This window comes from Hylobates moloch, unplaced genomic scaffold, assembly GCF_009828535.3.
Source record: "Hylobates moloch isolate HMO894 unplaced genomic scaffold, HMol_V3 SCAFFOLD_17, whole genome shotgun sequence".
Lineage (NCBI taxonomy): Eukaryota > Metazoa > Chordata > Mammalia > Primates > Hylobatidae > Hylobates > Hylobates moloch.
Genome location: NW_026652292.1, coordinates 29,673,954 through 29,693,343, shown reverse-complemented (window position 1 = coordinate 29,693,343; position 19,390 = coordinate 29,673,954). Strand labels below are relative to the sequence as shown.

General features: G+C 42.9%; 1 protein-coding gene and 1 long non-coding RNA gene across 3 annotated transcripts in view; one reads left to right on the top strand and one right to left on the bottom strand.

The window, feature by feature from the left end:
* Nucleotides 1-19,390, top strand: part of LOC131381662 (uncharacterized) — a 231,768-nt gene that overhangs the window by 200,902 nt on the left and 11,476 nt on the right. The window lies entirely within an intron of this gene.
* The window catches only part of NPR3 (natriuretic peptide receptor 3), an 84,985-nt gene continuing 70,045 nt past the window's right edge, over nt 4,451-19,390 (bottom strand). The window contains exons 5-8 of one of the 2 annotated variants that reach the window (XM_032135738.2): nt 15,360-15,454; nt 13,154-13,289; nt 11,287-11,374; nt 4,451-9,935 (exon numbers count right to left, since the gene is read on the bottom strand). In XM_032135738.2, coding sequence (XP_031991629.1) covers nt 9,824-9,935; nt 11,287-11,374; nt 13,154-13,289; nt 15,360-15,454 — 431 coding nt within the window. In that variant the 3' untranslated portion in view covers nt 4,451-9,823. The remainder of the gene's footprint in view (nt 9,936-11,286; nt 11,375-13,153; nt 13,290-15,359; nt 15,455-19,390) is intronic. The other variant, XM_032135739.2, reaches the window with a different exon arrangement.

Here is a 19,390-nt window from a genome sequence, read left to right as displayed (position 1 = left end):
TACTTCTGTCAATTCATCAAACTTATTCTCTGTCCAGTTTTGTTCCCTTGCTGGTGAGGAGTTGTAATCCTTTGGAGGAGGAGATGTGTTGTTGTTGTTGTTGTTGTTTTAATTTTCAGCCTTTTTGCACTGGTTTTTCCTCATCTTCATGGATTTATCTACCTTTGGTCTTTGGTGTTGGTGACCTTTGGATGGGGTTTCTGTGTAGATGTCCTTTTTGTTGATGATGCTATTCCTTTCTGTTTGTTAGTTTTCCTTCTAACAGTCAGGCCCTTCTGCTACAGGTCTGCTGGAGTTTGCTGGAGGTCCACTCCAGACCCTGTTTGCCTGGTTATCACCAGCAGAGGCTGCAGAACAGCAAAGATTGCTGCCCGTTCCTTCCTCTGGAAGCTTCATCCCAGAGGGGTTCCCACCAGATGCCTGCCAGAGCTCTCCTGTATGAGGTGTCTGTCGACCCCTACTGGGAGGAGTCTCCCAGTCAGGAGGCATGGAGGTCAGGGACCCACTTCAGGAAGCAATCCATCCCTTAGCAGAGCTCGAGCACTGTGCTGGGAGATCCACTGCTCTCTTCAGAGCCAGCAGGCTGAAGCTATGCCAACAGCCGCCCCTTCCCCCAGGTGCTCTGTCCCAGGTAGATGGGAGTTTTATCTACAAGGCCCTAACTGGGGCTGCTGCTTTTCTTTCAGAGATGCCCTGCCCAGAGAGGAGGAATCTAGAGAGGCAGTCAGGCTACAGTGACTTTGCCGAGCTGCCATGGGCTCCACCCAGTTTGAACTTCCAGGTGGCTTTGTTTACACTGTGAGGGGAAAACCACCCTCAAGCCTCAGTAATGGTGGACACCCCTCCCCCCACCAAGCTTGAGCATCCCACATCGACTTTAGACTGCTGTGCTGGCAGAGAGAATTTTAAGCCAGTGGATCTTACCTTGCTGGGCTCTGTGGGGGTGGGATCCTCTGAGCTAGATCACTTGGCCCCTGGCTTCAGCCCCTTTTCCAGGGGAGTGAATGGTTTTGTCTTGCTGGCATTCCAGGTGCCACTGGGGTATGAAAAAAAACTTCTACAGCTAGCTTGGTGTCTGCCCAAATGGCCACCCAGTTTTGTGCTTGAAACCCAGGGCCCTGACGGCATAGGCACCCAAGGGACTCTCCTGGTCTGTGGGTTGAAAAGACTGTGGGAAAAGCGTAGTATCTGGAGTGGAATGCACCATTCCTCATGGCACAGTCCCTCACAGCTTCCCTTGGCTAGGGGAGGGAGTTCCCAGACCCCTTGCTCTTCCCAGGTGAGGCAACACCCCACCCTACTTCTGCTCACCCTCTGTGAGCTGCATCCACTGTCCAACAAGTCCCAATGAGATGAACTGGGTACCTCAGTTGGAAATGCAGAAGTCACCCCCCTTCTGTGTTGATCTCGCTGGGAGCTGCAGACCAGAGCTCTTCCTATTTGGCCATCTTGCCTGCAACCTACTTTACACATTTCGAAGATGAATAGGATAGCCACAGTCCTAGCTCATAGGGCTGCTGTGAGAGTGCAATACATGCACACATCTAAGTTGCTTAAGCCCCACTTTGGCATGTGGAATGCTCTCAATAAATAGCTAGTGTCATCAAATTGAGAATGGCACACATTCTGCTGTCTTCATTTTCCTTCTGAATAAAATGCTGAGAATAGTCATAAAGTAGTGTATGGTTAAAATGCCAGGTGGCAAGTACTATTGAGAGTCAGCCTCTTGCTGGATGTTTGCCTGAAAGTGTATCTTTGATATCACCCAAGAGGTTCCCACTGGGGGAACACCAATCTCTTCATGCGCTGCTGCTCCTTCTCAAGCATTCCACAGAACCAATCTATGCACCACCAGAGGGAGCCTAGCAGGGGTCACTGTGCAAGGGATGGAGGGGGTGACACAGCCTACAGTAAACCTCCCAGATCTGCTTTATTCCATCCTCATTCTGAACTGAACTGTCAGAGGCCCTTCCAGAAGAGCGGATGTCATCTCTATTCTGGTCTCTGTAGCTGCTAGCACTGGGAGGAGGAGGAACTTGTGGGTACCAGGAACCTCATGTCCTCTAGTCCAGAAAGGTAACTTTAATACAGCATTCTGTGCTAGCCTGTGTGACGCCTGGTCTCTCTTGGGCCATTAGAGTAGCAGTGGAATAAAAACCTCCTTTGTCTACACTGGGAAATCCCCTGCCCACCACCACCCTTAATGAGGTGCTACTCTTGCATTTAGGACAAAATGTCAGCATTCTCGGGAAAGACCTGGGGCTGAGGGCACCGAGGTGGGAGGCTCTTCTTTAGGACACACGAGTCCTCTATGTCATGGCAGGAACTGCTTTGACAAATCACAGCAGTGAGGTGATGAATTCCAAAGAGCAGTCTGCAGGCCCGTCTCAGCAGGGGGAGAAAGCAGGGGGTGGACGGCAGGTACAGCATGTATGGCCCGCTGCTCCAGGGTTGGCACCTACACTCTAAGGAGGGAACGCAGATTTGAGTAAAGCTGCACAGGCCCTCTGAAAGCTTCAGAGACAATGTGGCCATCATTGTCCCCTCCTCGGCCCTTGTCGGGACACTTTAGAGAGGGGCGGTGTACAGAAAAGGGACCTCTTGCCTTTCATCTCATCCTCCAAGAGGTCGAGGCTACTTGTCATCCAGCCAAATTGAAAAGAAAGAAATGTGGGCTGCCTGGCTTTCAACAGCAGAAATTCCTTTTGCCTTAAAGGCCTCAAAAATTACCAACTGAGAAGTTTGTCTCCTTATCCAAGGAGACAGGAGAGTATAATAGTAATTCCACTGAATGTTTCACTACCTGCCAGGCAGAATCCTAAGTGTAAAGTTCTCACAGTAGCCCCATGAGGTTGGAATTAGTATTATCCTCATTTTCACACAAGGATCGGAGCCAGGCTATGAAACCCCAGGAGTCTGGCTCCAGAGTGTCGCCATCTATGAAATGGAAATGACAGAAGGGGCAGCATGTGAGAAAATGGCATGACGGATTAATACAAGCCACATGGCACATCATGCCCAGCTCATCTTCCTCCTCCTCTCCACTCCTCAAGAACTTCAGCAGCTAATGATCATCAGGGTTGCACATGCCTGCAAAGGGAATTTTTTTCTTGACTCTAGTTTGATGCTAATGGATGGTTTATAAAAGTGCTATTTTTTGGCCAGGGGTGGTGGCTAATGCCTATAATCTCAGCACTTTGGGAGGCCAAGGTGAGTGTATCACCTAAGGTCAGGAGTTTAAGACTAGCCTGACCAACATAGTGAAACCCCATCTCTAATAAAAATACAAAAATTAGCCGGCCATGGTGGCACACACCTGTAATCCCAGCTACTCAGGGGACTGAGGCAGGAGAATCACTTGAACCCAGGAGGCAGAGTTGCAGTGAGCCGAGATCGCACCATTGCACTCCAGTCTGGGTGACAGAGCTAGACTCCATCTAAAAAAAAAAAAAAAAAGTATTTTTTTTTAAAGACATATGGCCATTGGTATCTCCCACTATAGTAGTTGCTATTTAAGTCAATGCCAGATGCCCCTGATTTAGGATTGGGGCAGAGCTCTAAATCAATGGTGTTTGGAGCTCCCTAGGGCTTCTTCAGTGGGCACAGCCCCAAGAGCCAGTCATGAGGCATCTTTAGCCCATCATGGGATGTTGGGTATGCATGAAATGAAATTCAGAGGGGACTGGGGAGGTAGGAATATGGTGAGAAGATTCAAGGAGGCCATGTTTCCCAAAACGGAGATGGAAAATTCACAGTGGAAAGCTTGTTTTCCAGAGCTTTCCTGTCTCTACCCTTCATTCCTGCCATGCCCCCATGCCCTACCCCACCCCACCCCGAGTGAGCAGAATCTCTTCAAACATGGGGAGTTTGAGTGGCATTTGTGGTATAGTCTGGGGACCTCATTGGTGGTGGCAGCAGCAGCAGGATCAGGGGAACATTGCTCCTACCATGCGAATTGCTATATGTTTCTTGGGCTTCAAATAAATCATGAGTAACTTCCCAGATGGTGAAGCAGCTTTTTACAACCCAGAGGCAACTGGAGATGCTGGAGGCTGGTTAATCTGCTTAGTATGCTGGAATCCGGGGAGGTCTTTAAAGTGACAAAATTGACTTAGGACCTCTTTAAAGTGGCAAAGGACTTAATAACATGAGTCAGTGAGGTCAACCATGAAGTGCTCTCGAGCTGTAGTGACTCAAGATGAAGGTTATTATTCATGGAGATTTCTTCCCTTACCTGCTGATTCAAGGTTTGCCCCTCGTTTTAAAATTCTGTCGATTTGCCTTTGCTAGGCAGAAATTCTTGGGTTTTTTTCATGAGTATCATTCAAATATTACAATTCATCGGACCCACCTATTGCTCTTTGACTTAAACAAGTCCCAGGAGAACAAAAGCCCTCAAAGAATATGGATATGTGCAGTGTATGCTGGTTGAATTATAAACAGGAAAAGGTTTCTGTGGGATGTATTTTTTAATGAGAACACATTGTTATACTCTGAGTACGTGGCATTCTTGCTTAATAGAAACATTTACAAGGACACATACACATTTATATCCAAACATCAAATGAAGTAGATATTTTAAATGACCAGTTTGCACAAGAAATAAAATATATTATACAAAACAGGGGTTATATCCACAGTCATTAGTTCTCCTTTTCTACACAAAACAACAATAAATTAAATCACATTATATGCAAATAGTTGTACATTAGAACAATAAACTGTATGTAACTTGTGCAGCTTTTACTTTTACTTTTCTACCAGACTCATGGTAGGTTTGTACTGTTTTGTAGTCCTGTATTTAAATTAACAATGAATAATGTGACTCACAAGACAAGGGTCACAGAATTGATCTGTCACAAGGTCTATCCCATGTCCTCTTGGTTTCAATTATCCACCATGCACAGGGAACAAAGCTCAGATTCCCAGGACCCAACACAAAGGTCTGCAGTGAACAAACTCACAGCAACTCCATGCTGTTCAGGGGCTACTTCACTGTTGTCTTATAAGATGTTGAATATTTTCAGATCTTGGCAATAAATAATAAAGAGGCCACCCTGTTTCCAAATCTGAATTTGCCTCTTTTTCAGCCATCTCTGTCCAACTATTATGCATTGTGACAGCTTTGTTCTCCTAGCAAATAAGAAATATTTTGGTAGCCTATGTTGTGATTTACACTTGGTAAGTAGGCCCTTTATTCCTTGTGCATAGAAATTTAGGTCTTTAAACATGAATCGAAGCAATGCAGCATTTTTGCTAACACTTAATTCTGCTTGTTCAGATCTCTCCCCTACGAATCATCTCGCACTGATACATCACAGAGTTATTATAAAATGGATTTTTACTCATGAGATCTGGCTCCCATTGAAACACTTCCATTGTGTTTGAAGTCACTTAAAACTTGAACATTAACAGCATCAGCTGATTTAGAATACTTTGTGTTTGGTATGAATTAACATTAGTGGTTAATGAGAAATTTGAACAAACTCCAATCCAGCACCTTTTGGAAGTTATTTTAATCCTGCAGTCTAGCTGTGGGGTATGCCTGCAAGAGATATTTATGGAATCTGCGTGCTGAACACCAAAGCCAGGCTTGTTGGAGTTTATGCACATCACAGGCTTGAACTTCCCCGAGAGCAAGTGTGGTCAGGTTAGCATAAGGGTTCTGATGAAAAGCCAGCTACATTCTTACAACCAGCACTAGTTTCTCTTTCTTCCCCCGAGGAAGTATGGAGGCCTACTCACAAATTTCTACCTGCATGGGCAAGATGCTGACGCATCCTTGGAGCGATGCTGGATGTGGATGTGGGTGGAGGGGCAGAAGGGGCAGTAAAGATAGTGGCAACGGGCAAAGCTACCCTCTTCTATTTCTTTTAGAGGACCAAGCTTCTGATTCTTCTTGCTCAGTATGTCCCATGCTTCTTGCTGAGTATGGCTGTTGAGGGGGCACTAATTTATTGATTATTCTTCAGTTCTAAAGACAACTGAAAAAGAAGCTGGTCCCTCTGAACACCATCATCTCATTCTCTCCACTTCCACAATTGCCCCTAAAATATATCCTGAGTTTTTAGACAGTTTCAGTTTTTTCCACTGAATAAGAAATTCAGCTCATTACCAGCTTCCTCATGTAGCCCCAAACCATGGGGTGTGATTAAATAAAACCCATGAAATGTCTGTAGGTCGAGGGGCCTAATTTGGGCTGACATTTCCTCTCATGTCTGCATCCACTCAGGATCTGAGTGCTTTGTGTCCCAAGAAACACAGGTGTTTGTTCCTTCCAGTTTATAAACACTCACAGTGGCATAATACTCTATTTGATCTCCCAAAGAGGTTTCCACAAATAGCCGGTGTACACTGGCTTACAAGAAGGTAGTGATGCCACTGGAACCTACTTTCTGAATCCATCACTATCTGCATGAGATCTATGCAATGGCCTTCATCTCGTTGTTGACTGCATGTCTTACACACACACACCCAAAATCAGCCATAACTAAAAGGAAAGTGATGCATTTGGGGCAAAGAAGGCACATGTGCCTTGAGTAAATTAATGATTCTAGAAGCCTGTGAATAGGGAGAAGTGAGGGCATTCCAAAGCAAACGTCTTTGAATTTAAGAGAAAGGAGAAAAGGAGGTGTTCTTTTCCCATGCATTTTTCTCTTCCCTCCATTAAACATGGGTTCTGAAATGTGAAGAATTACAGTAGGGTCTGTAGAACCATTCCTGTGGTTCAAGAAAAGACAAGTTGATGGTTCTTCAGAGAAATGTGATGTTTTCAGGGACCTTCTCATGAAACCTGTGGTCAGTCTTGAGGGAGAGATGGACTCTATACAGAAAATTCTTTCCAGATTGAAGTTATCTGGGGAACGCTTTTATTTCTGAGTCTCCCCCTACCTGGCCCCCCTACCCAAAAATCTAAGAAGACAACGATGACTATAAGACAGACACTTATTTCCAACACCAAAAAGCATCTACGCATTTGACCTGTATCAATGTCAGCTGAAGTTTGACTGGATGAGAAAATACTGATAAAATATCCTTTTTGAAATCTGAACACCCTGGATTTCAGGGTAAAAACGTATAGAATGACTTAAGAACTAAAGCTCTATTTATTTTACTATATGACATGTGACTACTAGTAGAGTATGAATTACTAGTTGTCAAAGATGTTGCTTAGCAGTTAGGAACGTAAATCCCCAAATATAATCATGAGAGATCTGAATCCAGGGTAACCTTGGGCCAGGCACCTACATTTTTAACCAAGGTTTCCAACTTAACGGAATTTTCAAAACTTAACAGAGTTTTTGTAACCCATATGCAGATTTCAAGGAAAAAAAGTAGATGACTGACATGTAGATAAGCAATCAATATTAACATGAGAATTGATTTTAAATTGGTATAGCATCCAGAAACCTCATGATTTGTTCTGCCACTTTTAGAATACTAAACGCTCACTTATCTAAGATCTTATCTAGAGCTATCGTATTAAGTTTAGGACTATTCCTCTACCTGAAGTTAAAATAGAATATATTTGCTCTAAAAATGTTAGTGTTAATGGGCTGCTATAGAAGTTTTAAAAAGGTTAGAAATGTTTATACTCAAAGACTGCAACCAGGTAGATTATTTTTCCCCTGTAATAAGCACATAGACTTGAAATGTAAATGGTTTTTACAAGCACAAGAGAAAATGAATATCTCTAAAATATAAAGAAAACATCATTGAAAAATAAAAATGAGAGAGAAACAAGCTCTCCAATTCAAGTAACTAAGATGGACACAATCCTTCCTTGCTGTTTCACTTTGGGGAGTCCCAGGCGGTACAACACTTTGCTTTCCTGGATTTTACTTCTCAAACTCTCTTCCTGCACTAGAACTTCTCGCCTTCTTCTTCCATCCTTTTTGGAATTCAACACTTTTTCCTTTGCATCCAGCATGGAGAACTACAACATGGTTGTTTCAGTTGATCATACTTAATTCTTTTATCACGCCCTCTCAGCTGCCTCCCAGCTCCCATTTTTTAAACAACAGAAGAGAAATGTGCCTCACACAGAAATAATCTGTTAACTGTGACTCAGGTGGGAGCAACAGAAGCAGACTTCTCCAGGGAAGCACGCACACATGGGCCAGCATCTGGGACAGGCAGCTTGCGCTTACTTTTGCCTCCACTGTTACTTGTGTGAACTACCACCTTCATCACCACCAAGGGATTGCTCAAACTCTCCTGTTTCCTCCCTAGACATGCCTTTTAATAGATATTAAGACAATTTTTAAAATTATTTTTCAGATGCTCAAAATGTTATTGAGGAAAGACCCCGGTTATGTATTTCCAAGATGGTGCAGTCTCATGACAGCTTCCCATTCTTCCCTCACTGTCTATCTTCTCCAGAAAGTGTAAATGAAAGTAGTAACCTGAGTTTAAATTCATGTTGCAGACTACTGGGTGCAAAGCAGATCCCCAGTAAAAACTTACTCAACTTTGTCCAAATTCCTTATCTCCACACCTAACCCACTATTACAGGTATTCACGGATGCCTACAAACTTCTGTGGAGTTAACTGAAAGGGAATAGAGTAGATATTTAGGTTCCCTCTTTTAACCAAAATAATCACTGGGAATTTTGGTAAATGTCATGTGTAAAAGTTTTAAATTTGTCATTTCTGTGCTTGCTGTCAAGTTGTAACCCTCAACAAAGTTATTCTTGAGGGAAAAGGGCTGCCTCCCTTTATAAAACTTTGTTTAATTCTAGTAACTTTTTACTCTTGATCTTGAAACTCATGATCTGGCCAGAACTGGAAGGAGTGTCACCCTAAAATAACTTGCATTTAAAACAGTTAAACAGTAAAAATGCAAAAGAGTTAAAATTTTGATGTATTCCTGTAGAGTTTGTAATCTGAATACATTTCCACATCTCTGTAATTAAGGCAGCAATTAGCATTTGGCTACGGCCAAGGGAAAGAGGGAAATAGGGAGAAAAAGAGAAGTATTTTTTATCATTATTGCTTTGTTGTGCACTTCACCCATGCTTTTAAAATGTAAGCAACATTTAATCTTCAAAATGAAAAAATAAACAAAATTTTCTAATACCAAAATATAAGATTAAAATACTTGTAAAATAAAATGTTAGTGTGAAATAAGGCTTTTTTTTTTTACATCAGAAAGGAAACATTTTTGACTTGCTTTTCTTCTGTAAATCCTCCCATCTCACTAATATTTACAACAATCCAGAGTAGCGTTTATGAGACACTGAAAAAGACAGGGAGGAAACCCTTTTTCAAGATATGAAGTCAGAACCTGAATGTAGACATTGGACTGAGAAGTCCTCAACCACAAACCTGTCCTCCAGCTCTAGAGGGAGTAAGGCTGTATTTCCAACCTTGAGATTTTTCATTACAGTTTCCCCTTTTTGGGTGTTAAATTCTTTCCAAGAATGCTCTACTTGTAAAAATGATTTTATTCTAGCTACAAAACATTTCATTTAAGAAAACTACATTTTATATCCTTGTGTGAAATGCTCCCAAAAGCCATCAAGGTATGGAGACAACAGATTTTAAAAAACATAAATCTTATCATATGGCCTTGAAACAGTATGAACATTTAACAGAGTGACACGATATCATTATTATATTTGTTTGTCATGAGATGAAAGGCCTGGAGGCAGATGGTGATTAATAATAATTCCTGAGCTTCTACAGAAATTTTAAAATGAAATGACTAACTGCTTAAAATAATGAATTCTTCAAGAACGCCCCTTCTGTTTCATTGATGTCTTTCATCCCATCTATCTCCTTAAAGAATCTCAGGCAGAAAAACAAAAGCGGGGGACTTCCTTTAAGCTACTGAAAAATGAGATCTGATGGAATCTTCCCGTAATTCCCGATGTTTTCCAAGGTTACTTTCTTCTTGCTGGCTTCGCCTCTCAATGGTTATTCTGTATTTCTTCCTGGGTAAAGCGAAAGTGAATGTGGTAATAAAACTTGGCTACAAAATACCATGGTTTCTCTTACAAAGAGTGCCCTCAAGGGACATCTGGGTTTCAGTTGATAAATGAGAAGTGACAGAATATGAAACCCTGGTCAGAGATTAAAGTAGTGTGCCCCCAGGCATGATGCCCTTATTCAAGAGAGAAAATTGGCCTGCTTTCCCAAATACCACAGAACAAGCCTTCCCCTTCTTCCCTGGGTGCCTTGGGGGTTAGGTCTTGTCTATTTGGCTACAGAAGTTTTCCCTGATTCCCAGGATATGCCCTAGATAAAAATCAAATTACGTGTTCTGTGGCCAAAGGAACAGGAATACAATTGTCCCACAAAGGGTCACATATGCCTAGTTACAATCCCATGCAGAAATAAAGAAACTTTGCTCTAATGACTTATGAATAAACCACAAACTGAACCACCAAAGATTACAAAGGAATGGGCCACCCTCACGGGGCAGAACAATCAGTACCAGTGAACACACGTACATTATTACAATTTTGCAAGCCTTGGAGCTTAACCACAGTAGCAAATGAGCATGTGGGCTCTCCAGATCCTGAGCACAGATCAGCCTGAGAGCATGGGCTATGCAAAGCTCCCTCCTCCTCTTTAAGGTGAGCCCAGGCATCTATTTCTGAATTGGAGAAAGCCTGAGAAGGGGAAAGTTGATTTCTCCCTTTATCCAGATTCCCTCCCCACTGCTTCACTTGGTGAGGGGTAGGAATTCTTGTCAGAATATCTGTGAGTGATCAAAGGGCTGGACACGGTGGCTCACACCTGTAATCCCAGCACTTTGGGAGGTCGAGGTAGATGGATCACTGGAGGTCAGGAGTTCAAGACCAGCCTAGCCAACATGGTGAAACCCCATCTCTAATAAAAATACAAAAAATTAGCCAGCCATGGTGGTCTGCACATGTAGTCCCAGCTCCTCGTGAGGCTGAGGCAGAATTGCTTGAACCCAGGAGGTGGAGGTTGTAGCGAACAGAGATCATGCCACTGCACTCCAGCCTGGGTAACAGAGCGAGTGAGACTCCGTCTCAAAAAAAAAAGAAAAAGAAAAAAAGAAATCTGTGATCAAAGGGCAGCAGCAGCTCTGTCCCACTGTGAGATGTAGTCGAAACCCATGACCCCAGCACCCAGTATGCTAAACCACTGACCACACCAAACCTGGGGTCCTGCCAAAAGAATGGCTGAGATTTTTTAACCACCGTGCTTCCTGGGTGAAAGAAGGATGTGCACAAATCACAAAGAGAATCATGCAAAAGCAAATGACAAAGACAGTAGAAGAGAGTGAATTGTACCTTTACAAATGGTCCTCACCTGAAAAAGTAGAAGGCCATTAGCAAGCCAGCTCCTAGTAAGGCCCCCACGACAATTCCTGTCACTGCCGATTCTTCTAGGCCACCTGCTTGAAAAAGAAGCATAGATAATCAGGGTTCATTTTGAGATACAGTTAGAAATGCCTGGAGTTTCATTCATTGCAAGACGTTCCTCGATTTCCTACTGGAGGCAACTTTTCCTTTTTCAGAAATATTTTCTAAGGGACCCTACACTTGTTTTTTGTTTTATGTTTTTGTTTGTTTGTTTTTGCCCAGTGCAAAGCTTAAGAACCATTTGAGAAAGTGCTAGATAAACATAAACACTATTAAGAGAATAACACTATTAAGAAAATTCGAGAATCAGAGGAAAATTGGAACTGAAGATTTCAGATATAGCCACTCTCTTTTGAGTTTAAAGTCAAAGAATTGGGAGGCCAAGGTGGGTGGATCACCTGAGGTCAGGAGTTGGAGACCAGCCTGGTCAACATGGTGAAACCCCATCTCTACTAAAAATACAAAAATCAGCTGGGTGTGGTGGCAGGCACCTGTAATCCCAGCTACTCGGGAGGCTGAGGCAGGAGAATCACTTGAACCCAGAAGGTGGAGGGTGCAACGAGCCGAGATCGCACCACTGCACACGGGCCTGGGTGAGAGAGCAAGACTCTATCTCAAAATAAATAAATAAATAAGTCAAAGAAGACAACCAGATGGACCAGGGCACTGACCCAGGGCTTCTTATTTTCACAGATGGATGGTGACACTTCAAAGTGCTAGAAGATTTGATGAAAAATTCATTGGGTCAATGTTCTGTTTTTAGATGTTCTCTGGCCAAAGCCAGAGTTTCATGTCAAAATGTCCTACATAGCTTTGGAAAATGTGGATAACAATTTGAAACAATCAAGTTCAGTAGTGTCCCAGTTATATAAAAGTGATAAATAGCTAACTTGTATCTAGAGTTTAGTACACGGCCCTTCAATGTGTCATCTTGTGTAATCCTCAAAACAGCCCTCAAAACGCTTAGTTGGGCACATTTCTTTCTCTTACACATTGGAAAACTGAGGCTTAAAAAGCTGAGGGAAGACTCCTAGGGTCACAAAACCAGCAAGTAACAACAGTGGGATTTCAAATACAGGCCCAATCTCCCCATTGTGTTCTTAAAACACTTCCTCCTTAATTCCTTCCCATAATTATTGCATAGACATAAATACCTAACAGTTTAAAAGATACTTTCAAAAGCACACATATATTAGCCTAAAATGATCAACTGGCCTCCTGAAAGACCTATATTCACTTTGTTCTCCCTCACTACCTTATTCTCTAAAACAATTATTTCTAACAACTTTCCTATTTGTAAGCTACTTATCAGAACATCCAATTGCTTCTCTACTTAGATACAAAGCTGCTCATAAATAATACGTCTTACACTTATTTGCCAATGTGTAAATGTTCAGATGTTTAAGGGATGCTATCTCTTTGGTTCTGAGGAGTTGGAAAGTAACCACAAATTTGAAAAATCAGAACGAGACTTGCTATGACAGATGAATAAGCGAGTGATATTTACTAATTGATATTTTGATTTTCTCTAAAAGTGGAAACATGACCTAGCCAAGAGATTATAGTAAGAGATGTAAAAATAGGAAGAAACATTCACCATTGTGGAAGAGAAGGCTGGAAGAGAAGGAAGACCTGAAAGCCACTGATAAAGGCAAGACGCCAGTTTGTGAACTGTTCCCATGCGTTTTACCACATCAGAGAAAGAAATGTAAACTTCCAAAATGTAAGCCCCTAGAAACACTTGGGTTTTAAACTTACATTACACCGAGGTTAGAGGTGATGACATACATAGCAAATTAAGTCTCTAGACTTACATGATTTGCAGGGAGAGCTGTTTGTATGCTCTACAATTCGGTTTTCATCTATTCTCAGTTTTAAAGGGCCCCAAGGATAGTTGACATTCGGCCGCATTTCAAAACGACCTTCTTTTCCAAAATAATCACCAATAACCTATATAGAGGCAAAAAAAACAAATAGACAAACCAAAAGGTCAAAGGAGGCACAAAGCTTGCAGCCTTCCACAGCTATTCCCCAAAATGTACAGCCTGATCTAAACCAGCTGCCTCTGGGCATTTCATCAAATCACCATCTCCAGGGCAAGGACAGCAAGTGCTTCAGAAAAGCGTGGTACATTGGGCACGTTCCTCGGTTGCCCACACTGATGGTCATGGTGTGTTCTGGGGACTTCGTAAATCAAGATTTGAAGTTGCTAATGGTGCTCTCAAGAGGGCATTAAGAGCGGTCATGCCGGAGCAGGATGTGGGAAGCGGTGAGAGTGGTGCCCCCTGGGCCCTGCACTCGCTGAAGGCCCAGCCCTGTCAGCGCTGCCCCTAGGATTCTTCAGTCACTACCACCTCGTGGAAAGGAATAATCTCAGAATTCCTGGCTTTTGCTTTGTTCATCGGATAAGGTACTGTCCCTCTCATCTGTCCCAAAGCAGCCCACCCCGTCAGCCAATTGTAAGGCCCAAGTTACTTTCAGGGACATGTGAAGGACAGCCAGGGTCCACTGTACACCCGATTTAAGCATATGACAGGTACCCAGCCTCACAGCCTTCAATTGTTCAACATATAATTAAAGAGCGTCTTTCAGGAACCTCCTGTTTCACCGCTTCCGGTTGCCAGACTATTCCTTCAAGAGTTACACTCTCTTCTCTGATGAACCCACCCTATATGCACTCCCATTTCCAGGCTGAATTCTCTTTCTCTTAATTGGCTCCTCTGGCCCCTGGAAAGTCATTATTCTGTCATGGTTTAATTCCATGGTCATCCCTCAATTTCTGGTTAAAATGATTGCTTGATCAGCTCCTCAAGCCCCAATCTAGAAGTGCCTTCCCACCCAGGTTCTTGGGAGTCACTTCTCTTTTGTCTGAAAACAAGCACATGGCTCCCGAGTGGCTGGCGACATCTCCTCCCCTTCTCCTGACCGAGGTACAGGCCATGTCAGGTCTAGAGGAAGTCTAGATTGCCACCAAAATATAACAATCACTGGCGTGTACTGAGCACTTGCCAAGGGCTTTATACACCTCCAGCCCTGCAACCTCACAATGGACTCTGATGAACTGTCGCTACCCACCGTTCCCAGGAGTGAACCAGAAATACAGATGAGACCCAGACCACTCAGTGGGCAAAACAATCATTCATTAAACAAAGCGAGGGTGACTCCTGCTGCTTCAGAACTTCCCACAAGAGCCAGGCATCTATTAGGTTGGTGCAAAAGTAATTGAGGTTTTGGTCATTAAAAATAAATAATTAAAAATAATGGCAAAAGCCGCATTACTTTTGCACCAACCTGATACATACAAAGAGGAAAACAGCAAGTCCCATATGCCAGGTCCCATGAAGGGCACCAGAGCGATGACCCTGGGAGCCAGCGATCAAGGAAACAGAGGAAGTGGCATCCTTTGCTGAAGCGCTGCATATTTGTATAATTGTATATGTAGATTTATAATTTAAAATGTAGATAGTACTTTTCTAGGTTTCATTTGATCTGTTCCCCATAACAATAATCATGTGACATCAGCCAGGAAGACATGATGATTTCCATGTTACAGCTGAGGAAACTGAGGCAGAGAGTTCACACTCCCAAGCACAGAAGACTCATCTTTGTGTCCAGGGCCCTCTTTTCTCTTCACGATGTTATCCTGAAACTACATCATCTTTGGAAATGTTAACACACTTTGAGTTTGTAACCACCCACCCTCCCACTCCCTCTCAGAAAAGCTCAAATCTTAAGGGAGGAAATATAGTTTCACTTTACTGATTTCACCCGATGACCCTCATCCATAAGACTAAGGTGTGATTCTTGGCCACTTGAAGGGTAGGATTTCCTCACTTAGAATAAACATGGAACCATTTCCTGAAGTCTTCCTTGATACCCTCAATCAAAAGTTGAGGTTTTTCAACTCATTTTTATTTGGAAGCTGCATTGGAGACAGCTCTTTGGCCACCAGAACAGATGCATTCCTCAGAGTCCCCATGAGCAGAAGGAGCAACTGGTGCAGAGGTCTCCCGTGCTCACCTCCTGGGTGCCCGCCTCCACATCAGTCATGGCAATCACAGAGAAATCCCCATATCGGTCTCCGTTGGCATCTATGGACACCTGCCCGGCGATACCTACAGGACCAGAAGCGAAGAACTCAACGTTGGTTACTTAAAATACATCTGTCTGCCAACAAAAACAAGAAAATGAATTGGTAGGATTTTTTAAACAAACTCATGCCACAGGGAATCTCATCAGACTCTGAGCATTTTTGTTGGCATTTTGGAAAGACATTGTAATTTCATCTGCGTCTGCATTCCTAAATTCTTAACATTTCTCCAGTTAAAAATGAAAAGAAAAAGAAATAAATGATCTTCTTTGGGGGATATGTTTGAAAAAAGATTAAGGCTAATCCTGAAAGCAGCATGCTTATCCCAGAGTTTTGTATTAATTTTTTTTCAATTGCAGAGTTAGAAGTGGAGGTGGGGTGCATTTATAGATTGGTCATGGGTGTGCGTTATCATTGGACGAACATTATAAAAGAAAAGTTATTCCAGCCCAGGACTCAGTGAATGTGCTTTTCTCCAGGTTGCTTTAATACACAGGAGAGCAGTGGGCCTGCTTTGTGGATCACCGGAGCCAATAGCTAAGAAGAGCTATTCTTCTTTATCCTGGTTGAGTTCTTCACTAATTGTTTATCCAAACATTCTCTGGACACTTAGTACTGAATTAGTGCTACAGCTGAGGCAAAGATGAATTGAACATATTCTCTGCTCTAGAGAGGGGCAGCCTGGACTGGGGATTTAGCTTGTTCACACCAGAATCTAACCACTTGCATTGAAATCCCAGTTTTTACATTTACATAGCTCCATGACCTTGGACAAGGAACTTAGCCCTCTAAGCCTCAGTCTCCACAACTGTAAAATGGGCATAGTAGTACCTCCCTACCAAGAGGCTGTGGAGAAGATTAAATGAGACAAAACAAATAAAGCACTTTCAACACATTTAAGGGAAGTTAATTGTTTTCATCTACTGTCGTTATTACTGTCACTATTATTACTACTATTTATTTTATAATTACTCTTGGTAGAGAAGACCCAACTGTGCCCACATCACTCAAGAGGAGGAGCCAGCACGTCAAGTTGGAGAATCAGGGAGGACTCAGTGAAAGAGCAGGAATTTTATAGGGATGTCGGAGGAAGTTTAAGATTGGGCAAGCAGTAATCAAGAAGTGAGAGAGAGGCTGAAAGGCTGGCCTAGGTGTATCTGCCAAGGCACAGAGGCCCAAAGAGACCAGAGGAATTGTGAGATTTCTGGGAAGATGGCCCATGTGGACAAAGGGAGTCAGTGACATGTAAGGCTGGAACGGGGTGGCCAGAGAATGGAGGGCCTTGGGTATCCACTTGCTTTGGCCTATAATGGTGGCTCAGAGCAACTAATCAATAAAAGCAAATATGTCATTGGCTGATATTAAATATGTCTATGTCATAATTCTCATTCACTAAATAAGAGAATGCATACATCAGCCCCATTTTAATTAACTAAAGCTATTCCCTTTTCAGCTGGGGAGAATTCAGTGTAATTCTTAATTGGCATTTCTATTGATTTGGTTCTCTGATTTGGTTCTCTCTGGAAGTATTGACTCCTCTAGTAAAATGAATGTCTGGGAAAAAGGACCCCAAGGGAAAGTTCCATCCTCTAGTGTGGCTTGGAGATGGCAGGCATTTGGGTTTACTGTCCTTTGGGTTGTGGTTTGAAGGCCCACTGATTTTTCCAGACTTTGGTCTACTTTACCGGAAACAGAATGGAAGCTACCATTCACTTTGATTTTTTTGTCTTCTTAATATAGACTGGTTACAAAGGGTACATTTACCATAAACTTGTGTATCCTTGACAGCCTATAAAACTCTTAAGTGATAAATAGGCTTAAAATATATATGTATATTGGCTATCCAAAACCATTTGTCATTCTATTGAGAGATGTTTGTGATGTTGTGTCCTGCTAAGTATTTTGCAGAGTATTTTATAAGATGAGGTGGCCCTAGTAATTTAAGACTTCATTGCAATTCTGCCAAGAAATGGGGTGAGAATCCTAAGCGTGGCCAATTAGCAAAGTGAGACTTCACCTGAGAGTATTGTACATAAGGTGAGATTGTCAGGTTTACAGTAGAATTTTCCTGTACGTAAGTAATGAGACTTTCCACCCTATTTCTATTTGGCTGTAGTGGAGCTCAGAGTTTAAGCCACAGTCCTATTTACCTTGTCACTCTGACCTCTCACACAGAGGAAATCCAGCTTCTTCCCAGGCCATTTATTGAAATGAGAGTTGATCACAGGTTTCATGGCAATAAAAGCCAAATTCGTCAAATCATTGCCAGAGTATTTTTCCCTTAACAACTTAATGGTCACTTAATGGTGACCATTAAAGTTAAAATTGTTTTCAATTTCAGGAAGGTTTGAGTTTTTCTTCATGCAGATACCTTAGAGTTCTTTTTAGGCTTACCCTCAAATGGACCATTGTTTAGCAAATAAAATGGGCTCTCCACGCAATTCAAGCCAAAAACTTAGCTTGGCCTCAATTATCTTTACATTTGAACAAATGAAATTCTAATTGTAGACTGAACTACACAGTTGATTGTTTCAGGACTCATTTCATATTGCCTGTGTAGACCTGGCCCTAGAATAGAGACATCAAGATGGCCTATGGGAAAATTGAGCCCATGCCCTGGCTCTAACCAAAATACATTCCGGCCATCATGGGCACCTACCCTCCCCTTCACACCCTCCCTCAGTGGCGCCCTCTAGCATCCCCCAACTCTGGCTCCTGTCCCTCTGTCAGAAGACCAAGAACAAATGACCACACCATGTAGTGAGTAATAGCTAAGAATGGGATGTGGCCGACCAAGGTTGTGTCCACAGATGCCAGGTTCTCAGTGTATTGTGCAAAACTTCTGGGAAATTTGGCTCTGTCCTAATATGCCCCTTGAATTATCCTATTGGATTCCAGCTCCTCAACTGAAGCAGTCAGAGGTAAAACAAGATAATCCCGGAGGTCTACTCACCCGTGAAGTACAATCTGTCTAATGCTAAGGGAGATGTCACTCTGGTTTTGAGTAAGACATGGCATCCACCGGAGAGAAATGAAATCTACCGATTGCCACCATAGATACTGCCCAGATAACTCTAGCTTGAGCTCAACCTCTCCCTACTGTCCTGTCCTGCCCTTTCTAAGAACTGAGGACAAACTGAGAGACAGGAGTCCCAACTGAAAAAATATGTGCCCCAAATCTAAACTTGGCAGTATTTGCTCCTGCCATTGAAAAATGTCACTAGTTGGATTACAAATAGATATAGGCATACCCCAGTGCATTAAAGGGCTCAAAGGGGGAAGAGCAAGCACGATGTAAAACTGAAAGAGCTCTTGTCAGTCATTAACTAGACCAACCTCCTTATCATACAGGTGAAGAAAGACAAGCTCAGAGGACAAGGTAACTAGTTAGTGGCTAGGATGCACTGAACCTTGGTTCAGCAATTTGTACTTTATGCTACCAGTTGTCAAGTGATATCCATAAGCATATATAGTTTATTTTCCACACAGCAGCCATAAGGACTCCTTTTAAACACACAAGGCAGATCATGTCACTCAAAGGCCTCAGGTTACTTTCTGTCTCACCCAGGTGGAGCCCAAAGACCTCAGCAAGGCTTGCAGGTCCACATGATCTGGCCCCATTACCTCTCGAGCTTTGGCACCTATCACACTGCCTGTCACACTTGGTGTCAGCCACATAAGCCATCTTGCTCTGTCTGGGGACACTCCACAGTCTCCCAGATGCACTCAGGATCTCCACGTTTGCCACTCCCTCTGGAGTGATCTCTCCTAAACATCTACAGAGCTTCCCTCACTTCCCTCAGGTCTCTACTCAACTTCACTCTCACAGAGACCTTCCCTGCCCACTCTAAACTAGCAGCCCCACTCCTCCTTGCCTGGCATTTTCTAGCTCCCTATCCTACCTTATTTTATAGCTCTGAAAGATATACCGCATTCATTGTTTGTTGCCTCGTCCCCTCAC